This window comes from Artemia sp. Qi Xiang Cuo, chromosome 6, assembly GCF_049724085.1.
Source record: "Artemia sp. Qi Xiang Cuo chromosome 6, ASM4972408v1, whole genome shotgun sequence".
In the NCBI taxonomy this organism is placed as follows: domain Eukaryota; kingdom Metazoa; phylum Arthropoda; class Branchiopoda; order Anostraca; family Artemiidae; genus Artemia; species Artemia sp. Qi Xiang Cuo.
In genome coordinates this window covers 41,593,538-41,604,267 of record NC_142799.1, presented here as the reverse complement: position 1 = coordinate 41,604,267, position 10,730 = coordinate 41,593,538, and the positions used below count along the sequence as shown (strand labels likewise).

General features: G+C 34.2%; 1 protein-coding gene across 1 annotated transcript in view; it reads right to left on the bottom strand.

Moving 5' to 3' along the window:
- Positions 1-653: 653 nt before the first annotated feature.
- The window catches only part of bsh (brain-specific homeobox), a 58,868-nt gene continuing 48,791 nt past the window's right edge, over positions 654-10,730 (bottom strand). Inside the window, exons 4-5 of the mRNA XM_089090193.1 lie at positions 7,243-7,357; positions 654-782 (exon numbers count right to left, since the gene is read on the bottom strand). Of these exons, the coding sequence (XP_088946319.1) occupies positions 673-782; positions 7,243-7,357 (225 nt within the window). The 3' untranslated portion in view covers positions 654-672. The remainder of the gene's footprint in view (positions 783-7,242; positions 7,358-10,730) is intronic.

Sequence of the window (10,730 nt, the reverse complement as noted above, 5' to 3'; positions counted from 1 at the left end):
TGTCAGAGGGGTGGGGGTTCATGGGAGGATCTTTCCACGGAGGAATATTTCATAGGGGAAGAGAATTTGTCGTGGAGAGGGAGCTGGATTTCCAGAGATTATTTAAAACCGATCAGAAATGGCAAACAAAAAAAAAGTTTTTTCAACTGAAAGTAGGGAGCAACATTAAAACTTAAAACGAACATAAATTATTTCATATATGAGGGGGGTTAGTCCCTCCTCCATACCACGCTTTTTACGCTTAAGTTTTTCTTAGAACTTCAAAAAAAATCTGATTATTCTGATTAAACGGCTCTTGTGTTTTAGGAGTCATTCTTAAACAATTGGAACAAAAAGCCAAACTTTAGTGTAAAGCGTGAGGTATTGGGGAGGATGTAAACCCCCTCATATACGTAATAATATATTTTCGTTTTAAGTTTTAATGCTGCTCCTTACTTTCAGTGAAAAAACTCCTTTTTTTTAATTTAATTATGAACAGTATAGACAATTGGCGCTGTAGATTTTATTGGTAAGCACGACTGACCCAGTTATTATTTTTACTTTTCTATATCTCAAAATTTCTTTTTTGCTCGAAAACATACCTTGACAATTTATAAAATCGAAATGGTTTATAACAGTAGAAATATTACAGAGTAACACAAAAAATTAAAATAGTAACAATATTCTGCATTTTTAATCTTTAAGATCTTCGTCAACTATGTCTACTGAGTTGTCAAAGTCGCTATCACTTGTTGGAGTAACCAGTTCAGGTAAACTTCTTTGTGACAGGTCTGTTGGCTTGTCTGAAAAGAAACATATGCAAATAAAGACGTGTTTCTCAACAAGTTTGTTTCTAAACTCACAAAGTGTTTTGCTGTTTTTGATCAACTACTAGCTGGTGAAAATCTGAAAAAACATAAGACTTAAAAAAAATGTATATGATAGGCTTTCTACGGGCAGACCAGGGTAAAATATAGGCAGGGGCAGATTCAGGATTTTTTTTGGGGGGGGGAATAGGTTGATCCGAATTTTTTTTTAGGGGGGGGGGCGCAAAATAGGTTGATCCGATAAACTTGCGTTAGGAGCAAGTTTAATTAACGCAAACTTGAGTTAATTAAGTAAATTACACTGCTTTAGACTACGCTAGGGGTGCGCGCCCCTGGATCCGCCACTGAATCTAGGAAGAAAAGTCTTGATTGTTGCAGTTTTTCAAGTCAAATTCAAACAATTTTCCTGATAGGCGAGTTTTTACGAATTAGAAACGTGTCGGAGAGACTTTCGGGAAATTCTAAAAATTTGATTGAGATTCAGAGCGGATCAGAGGTTTTATTACTAAGGATATATCTTTTGTATCTATGATCTTTTCAAATGGACATTAAAGTTTAAAACCCATTTTCTTGACAAAAGGGCCTTCAGACTGTGTGTGAGAAAACATACCATCCAAGATTTTCACATCTAAGGAGCTAAATATTTTATCAAAAGCATCCAAATTGTGAATGGCTCAGACACATGTAAACGTCTTGGAAATTATTAATAGTATTGAGTCAGATATTTTTGGCTCTCATGGGGAGGTTGAAAACGTAAATTTACTACGAAGAGAAATCCTGAGGATTTGACTGGGGTTCATCTCTCTACGCTTCTGAATATCTAGATTCATTAGTTCTTTATGACGATGCAATTTTAGTTTCTACACTATAGGGATTGCAGCAACCTTTTAAGGAGGCAATTGAAATTTAGAATACGTAAAAAATTTAACAAAGTCAAATTTTTTACTTTGATTCTGCTTGTTTTGCTTATATTTGAGTCGGGAGGTGGTGCTGTAATTAATTTTTCCAGTGGGCACCACCAACCCTAGGAACGGCTCTGGGTACTGGGGATGTTTCTATAAACCCAATTTACGATAATTTGATACAAAGAGAATCAGTTAATATTCCTTCTCATTTTGAACCACGACTAGTTCGTCTTTCATTTGTTCAGTCTTTTTTTTCAGTGTTTTCTTTGTCTCGTTAAAATTTACTTCAAAACGTTGGAATTATTGCATTGAGGACGGCTTGGCGGAGGTCCTTGGCAGTCCTTGCTAAAATATCTGCTTTGTCTTTTCGCTTCATTTCTTTTCAACTGGCTGAGGTCCGCCCTTTTGTTTTTTTTCCTAATTTCTTTTTCGTTTTTTATCAAATGTCGTGTATAGCCAGTATGGTCTTAGAACAAATGAACCATAGTTACCCGTGACAAATTTTTGTTCCTTTTATGTTTTGGGCCTCACACCTTAGAGGGGGGGGGAGGCCATTTGGTCAGTACCTGAAAGCTGACAAATTATTCAAAAAACATCGGTCAGGCCTCTTTAGCCCACAGTTTCATAGATTACGAGCATGCATTTGATTCAGCCTACAGAAGAGCTTTAGTGGAGGTCCTATCCTTCAATTATATTAAATTAAAAAAACAAATTTTACAACTGAAAGTAAGGAGCAACATTAAAATTTAAAACGAATAGTAATTATTACGTATATGAGGGGATTCGCCTCCTAGTCAATACCTCGCTCTTTACGCTAAAGTTCGAATTTTGTTAGAATCACAAAGGCCGTTTAATTAGAATAGATAGCTCTTTTAAAAGTACTTAAAAAAACTTTAGCGTAAAGAGCGAGGTATTGACTAGGGGGGCGAACCCCTCATATACGTAATAATTTCTGTTCGTTTTAAGTTTTAATAGTGCTCCTTACTTTCAGTGGAAAAAACTCACTTTTTTAATTTAATTTCTGATCGTTTTTTAAATAATACTGGGAAATCTGGCGCACCCTTCATAGAAATATCCCTTCCCCCGTAAAAACATCCTCCATGGAAAGATCCTCCCACGTACCCCCCTCCTCTGACAACCGTCCCACCAGAAGTAATCCCTCCTGAAACATCTGGATACTTTCCAATAACCAATACTATATGTAAACAATGGGCAACGTTCATAACTTGAAACACTTCCCCCGAGAACTGTGGGGGATGAAGTCATCCTCAAAGGCATATCTATTATGCTGAACAAAATGACTAATCACAAAATTTTGATCAGGTGACTTCGGGAAAAAATGATCGTGGGAGGGGGCCTAGTTGCCCTCCAATTTTTTTGGTCACTTAAAAAGGGCACTAGAACTTTTAATTTCCGTCTGAATGAGCCCTCTCACGATATTCTAGGATCACTGGATTGATATGATCAACCCATGAAAAAAAAAAAAAAAAATAAACACGCAGCCGTGATCTTTGTTCTGGTAAAAAAATACAAAATTCCACATTTTTGCAGATAGGATCCTGGAAACTCTACATTAGAGTTTTTTGATACGCTGAATCTGATGGTGGGATTTTCATTAAGATTCCATCACTTTTAGGAGGTGTTTCCCCCGTTTATCGGAAATAAGGCAAATTTTTTCAGGCTCGTAAATTTTGATGGATAAGAATAAACTTAATAAAACTTATATATTTGAAATCAGCATGAAAATCTGATTTTTTTTTATGTATCTACTGGTATCAAAATTCCGTTTTTTAGAGTTTCGGTTATTATTGAGCCGGATCGCTCCTTACTTACAGTTCGTTACCACGAACTGTTTGATACCAGATAAACACAATAAGGCAAGGAATAAGGTAATAAGGCTAATCTTTTCAGGCTCGTAAATTTTGATGGATAAGAATAAACTTAATAAAACTTATATATATGAAATCAGCATGAAAATCTGATTTTTTTTATATATCTACTGGTATCAAAATTCCGTTTTTTAGAGTTTCGGTTATTATTGAGCCGGATCGCTCCTTACTTACAGTTCGTTACCACGAACTGTTTGATACCAGATAAACACACTTAAGTGATTAGTGCCATGTACGAGAAAAGTATTTCTGCGGTTAAGTCAAGAAGTGAGTTTATTAGCTGGTTTGGGGTCGAATATGCAGTTAAGCAAGGTACTGCCCCATCCCTGTTTATATGAATTATTTTGATAAATTTGTCCTAAGGAAAACTTCAAAGTTTATTGTAGAGCATGGAATCCAATTGGAAGGTAAAACTAACCTAGACTTTAATTTTACAGAGCATTTGAGCATTGTAGTTAACAATGTTTGTTCAATGAATGAATTTTGGATGTTTTGAGAGTTCACTGTATAAGAATCAAACAGTTCGTGGTAACGAACTGTAAGTAAGGAACGACCCGGCTCAATGGTAACGGAGAATCTAAAAAACGGGTTTTACCAAGATACATCAAAAGAATCAAATTTTAATGCTGATTTCAAATATATAAGTTTTATCAAGTTTAGTTCTACCCATCAAAAGTTACGCACCTGAGAAAATTTGGCTAATTTTAGAAAAAGGGGGAAATACCCCTTAAAAGTTATAGAACCTTAATGAAAATCACACCATCATATTCAGCGTATAAGAGAACCCTACTGTAGAAGTTTCAAGCACCTATTTACAAAAATGTGGAATTTTGCATTTTTTGCCAGAAGAAAGATCACGGATGCGTGTTTATTTTTTTTTTTTTCCCCAGGGGTGATCGTATCGACCCAGTGGTCCTAGAATATGGTGAGAGGGCTCATTGGAATGGAAATTGAAAGTTCTGGTGCCCTTTTTAAGTGACCAAAAAAATGAAGGGCAACTAGGCCCCTCTCCCACGCTCATTTTTTTCCCAAAGTCACCTTATCGAAATTTTAAGATAGCCATTTTGTTCAGCATGGTCGAAAATATGATAACTATGTCTTTTAGGATGACTTAATCCCCCAAAGTCCCCGGGGGAAGGGCTGCAAATTATGACTTTTACCCAATGTTAACATATAGTATTGGTTATTGGTAAGTATACAGACGTTTTCTGGGTATTTTTTTCTGGTAGGTGGGGGATGGGGTGGGTGGGTCGGGGGTTATATGGGAGGATCTTTCCACGAAGGAAGTTTTCATGAGAGAAGGGACATTACTATGAAGGGGGCGCCGGATTTCCCACACTATTAAAGAAAAAGATCAGAAATTAAATAAAAAAAACAAGTTTTTCAACTGAAAGTAAGGAGCAACATCAAAACTTAAAACGAACAGAAAATAATAAGTATATGATTGGGTTCACCCCCTAGTCATTACCTCGCTCTATAAGCTAAAGATTTTTTAGTACTTTCATAAGAGCTACTTATTCTAATTAACGGCCTTTGTGATTAAGAGGTCATTTTTAAAGAATCGGAACAAAATTCGAACTTTAGTTTAAAGAGCAAGGTATTGACTAGGGGGCGAACACCCTAATATACGTATCAAAAATCTATGAATATAGAAGTTCGTTACGTAAGTTAATTCATAAGTTGGGTGTATTTATAACTAATAAAAGCGTTCGTAAATAAAATTAATCAAGCTTTGAGAAAACCATTTGACCAAATAAAGGTAAAATTAACATGCAAATTTTGTTTTAATTATTCATGTACGGTGAGCCAAAATCAAAACCTGCATTAGTTCAAAAACGTTCAAAAATTAAATAAAAAAACAAGTTTTTTTAACTGAAAGTAAGGAACGACGTTAAAACTTAAAACGAACATAAATTATACCGTATATGAAAGGGGCTGTCCCCTTCTCAACGCCTCGCTCTTTACGCTAAAGTTTGACTTTCTCACAACTCTGTTTTTTTTTAAACAATAAAAAACTTTATCGTAAAGAGCGAGGCGTTGAGGAGGGGACAGCCCCTTTCATGTACGGTATAATTTATGTTCGTTTTAAGTTTTAACGTCGTTCCTTACTTTCAGTTAAAAAAAACTTGTTTTTTTTTCTTTAATAGCTTTGAAAATTGAGAAGACTAAGTCGCCTAGACTAGGAATAAATAAAGAGCGGATGTTGGGTAATAAGAAAATTGATCAATTATTTTGCTTGCATTACCTAGGTGGTACTAACAAGTGGATGCATTTAATATGTAAAACGCAGAATAGCCAAGGTCCATATTTTTTTTTTTTTTTTGGCAGTTTAAAAAAGTAAGGAAGAATAAGGAGATAAGTCTGCGAACCAAGATTAAATTGTTGGAAGCTACGGTCATGACAGTGGATATGGTTCTGAAAAGTAAGAGCTTCGAAGGCAGAGAAAGATTTGTTAAAAGTTTTTAAGAAGATGGTGTAGAGATAGTTAAGGCGTCTATTTGACTCACCATGAATGTCAAACAACAAGCTGCATAGAAAATGCGGTTCTATCCCATTTTCTGGGGCTATAGCGAAAGAAAGGTTGACATGGCTAGGACACGTTTTATGAATGAAGGTTGACACATTACCAAAGATTTTTTTGGGTCATTAAGCTGTAACCATTTAAAGAAAATATGAAAGTTTTTTCCATTACCATTCTGTTAATGGTTGACTGGATTCAGGTATTGGCATGGAAGCTTCAGGGTGAAAAATAACAAATAAAAATTTTAGGGGAAGCCGTTTTGAAATCTTAGAGTGGATACATTGTGCAATGCCTAGTATATATGAAATAGACACTAGATAGTGAAGGTGTAAATACTATCATATAATTTTTTATAATTAGCGGGGCTTGAATCCCCAAATTTCATCTTGGCTGTTCTATTAGGCTTGCGGTACTTATAAGACACAAGCAATACAAAGGAAAGCAATGCCATGTAATCTCTAAATATTTGATTTGCTCTTATTTTTTAATCCATTGCATGTTTATCTCGTAGATCACCCTAGATTCAGTGTGCAAACAGTATTGGTAAAATAAAAAAGTCCAAAAAGTAAATTTATAAACTAAATGATGGTGCCAAGTCTTGAGTGTTATACTAGCTCAGTTTCCTTGAATCATTTTAGCAACAGCCAAAATAAGTTTGCGTCGAGCATTATTTAAAATTCAAGTCTTATTCAGAGATTTTTCTCCCCTTTACATTTTGCAGAATGAAATACAAAATAAAATCAATTTCCTCAAATGACCTCAACTTGAAAGATTTTAATATTGGAGAGCCATAAAGATCAGGGACAAAAAAAGGTTTACACTTCAAGGCCTCAGCAAAAATGGAAAAAGGACCAGTAAGAAAATTAGATACAAAACACAAATTGACCTCGAAATCAAAACTGAAGAATTCAATAAAGCCTTAAGAAAAAAAAACTTTGAAGCTTTCCTCAAGAATTTACTTTTTGTGTTTCGCCAAAGTCTGTAGACTAAAAGAATTTGACTATAAAATCAGTTTTTATACGAAAAAAGTACGGTAAATGGAGCTCCTGGTTTTCAATGGAACAGGCGCATAAGATCTTTTTTTCTTGGGGCAGGGTCCTATTTTCATGAATAAAAATTACCATAGTCTGACAGGTCATCTAGATCCTTTTGTATACTGTAGGAATCTGCATCATCGCCTGTTTTACGTAGCTGCTTTTTGTGCTTCATTCTTCGGTTCTGGAACCACGTTTTTACCTTAAAAAATATTGTAAAAATAAAAAAAAATTACTTAAAGTAAAATATTACATTTTTATGGTTTGAAACAAAATGAAAAATTTAAGCAGTAGTATGACATCAAGCTTTTTTTGAATGTGGAATGTCGACTGTTTATTACAGAAAACTACTACGTCTATGACAGCGTGAAAAGCTTTGCATTTTTCATCTTTATTGCATAATAGTTTTAATAGTGTTAGCAATTTTGGTTTAAATATCCTAACCACCTATGCCTTATAACCAACAGAAGAAACTCCTAACCTACTATGCCTTGTGTTTATGGTTTACAACGTTTTACTCTGAGTTAAATTCATGTTCGCGAATATTTAGGTAAAAATATTTTTTTAACCGATATACCGTGAGAAATTTATATGTTGTTTTAACAAAATTTTCTAAACAATTTATTTGTCTATTCTGTTTTCTATCTTTTGAGCTATATTATACTCATGGTACAGCTTTTCATACTGAATTACATTTTAATAAAGGAGCTTTACACATTTAAAGATAGGTTTTTTTAAAACCTAGTTTCAGTAAAAGAAGAAAGGTCCTTGTTTATAATCCAGGTAACACGTTAGAAGTGAAGTTTTGTTAATGCTAATGAAATAAAACGAAATGGGATGAAAATATAATAGTTTAGAAACAAATTTGGGCTATATATTTGCACATTAGGGGGTGTGGTGAGAGTAGAGTATAGTATATATTAAATACGTAACCTAACCTAACGCAGGTACCTTTTTTTACCCCTTCAACCCCAAAAAACTAAAGTTTAAATCTTTGTCATGGAGTGAGCAATACCTCACTAGGCAGCGAAAACCTGTTTTTCATATAGCATCTTTGAGATTGTGATACGGTCTTTCTCGCGTGTTGTCCGGATTCTAAACAATTACCAGAAGAAATTTCATCTATTTTCAATCGAATGCAATCATAATAGATTTAGTAATAGACGTAAATACTAATCTTTGTGGAAACCCTTGCCAATATGACAAAATTCCCACAGAGCAAAATTGCAGATATGCGTCAATGCAAAAATTGAATTGGAATATCATTTGTTAAATTTTGGAGTCAGTACGAAAGTTGCATAGTTTCAAACTCTCGGCTCTATTTATAGTAAAAAAGAAAAGAAAAATTAAGAAGGCAAAATGCTTAAAATAACTAGAGTTCCAAGAAAATATGTTTCATAATAAAACAAATTTTATAGTTGAAATGAATATAAAAATCTGTATCTATCTTATTTCAGCTTAGTCAGGTCTATAAAATGGACGGAACGTTCAAGATTTGATAAACGTCTCTGGGTAGTGTTATAAATGGGTTAGCAATGGTCATTTTAATGGACAAGACAAACAGTTAAGAACCCCGTTACTAGACGAAGCATGGAAATATAAGCTTTAGAAAATAATTTTGAATTTTTCTAAGTAAAGGAGTCAAACAGGGCTGAAAAAATATTAGACATATACTCATTATACTTTTCTTGTATCTGCATACGAAAGCTAAACATAATTAAATGTGCCTCTATGCAAGCGTAATGCTGTGACTGAAAAACAAACCCAATAATGTCATTGTAAAATGAGCGCACTAATGAAAGAAATAAGAGTAATTATGTATCTTATGGTCCTCTAAAAATAATTATTATTGCTAATTTCTTGGAATTTCTTAATCAAAATAATCTTTAAAATCTGTTTTTATCCCCCCCATAAAAAAATCTTGCGTACGTGCCTGCGTTTATTTTAATTTTATATAGCACCAACTTTTTACTTTTCAAAATTATTAGCTCCATTTATGTGCTACCGGAACATATACATACATACAAATTTAAAAACTTAACCGTGTAGATTAGTTTTAATCTGAGCAGATTTAATTTTGGGGTATTTTATAGCCAATTGCTCGATCAATTCATCCGTCATACTGTTTAGCAGGGTACCATTCCGTCAAAGGCATCCCATTCCAAGATGGCATTTGAGGGGCCTTCTTCCTCCTCCATCTGTATTCAAGGTTCCGGGTGAGGGTGCCCCAGTTTTTATTATGTACCCCCATGGACATGGTCTCCCCCTTGGTCCGTGCGAATATTTAGCTACGGAGCTAAATATTCACGAATATTTAGATAAAACCATTTTTTTCCTGCGCCAAAATTTAACCCATATACCGTGGGAAATTTATATGTGGTTTTAACATAATTTTCTGACAGTTTGTTTGTCTATTCTCTTTTGTCTATTTTAAGCTATATTACCCTCAATGTACAGTTTTACAAACTGAATTACAATTTCATAAATCAGCTTTACAAATTTGAAGATGGATATTTTTAAACCATGGTTTCAGAAAATGAAAAATTTCAGCTAGTTTCAATCGAATCTAATCGTGCTAGATTTCAAAATAAATACTAATCTTTGCAGAAACCCTTTCAAATATTACAATATTCCCACACAGGTTCAGGTTCATTTATTTTCCAATCATATATACATAACATACTGAGTATACCAATATCTGGTAGATAGACAAGCTCGTTTTGCACATACATACATGTTTGTTTATACTGTTCTACCATACAGGGTGCCATTCCGTCAAAAGGCATCCCATTCCAAGGTAGCATTCAAATTTTAAAAGAATACGAAGCAAAAATAACTGTTATCGCTTCAAAACAGCTCTTTTTACCTTATATTTCCTTCCTCCCAATTTATTCACTAATACTCTCAATTGGCTCAAATAAGAAACCTTGTCTTTACATCCTCCGGCACGGCAGTACGTTCCACATTGATCTAGACAAGATTTTGCATTTTCATTTCTCTCACTTTTTGTATTCAATCGTTTTCCCACAACCCTTTTAATTGCCCAAAAACTCAAATACCGAAGAATAATATTTAGGAAAGAAATCAAATCAAAATTAATGATAAAAGAATTTTGAAATGAAATTAAGCGTATTATTTAGGCTCAACCACAAGAGTAAACAACAATAAAGATTCAACCGAATTCCATTGTAAAAAAAAGCAATAAATTCTACCAGCTGATTGGCTGACTAAACTTAGATTGCATCCATTTTTTAATATATTAGTATCAGTGGCTTAATTTTTTCATAATCCTGGAGGAGGGGGGGGGGGGAGAAACTTGGAGCCAATTTTCCAAAATCAAGTTGAAATGTCAGTGAAAAACTGAAGAATGAGCCATATAGTACCATAAAGGTAAAGATTTCCTAAAGATGACTGACCCATTTCTTGAATTATGCAGGCTTTTCTTAGTTTTGACAAGGAAGAAATTGAATTTCAGAGAGGGGGGCCTGGGGTCTGAGAGGGAAATTTAGTTCTGGGAGGGGTAGTTGCTCCATGCCTCATAGTAAATTACGCTTCTGCTTGGTATATATTTATTT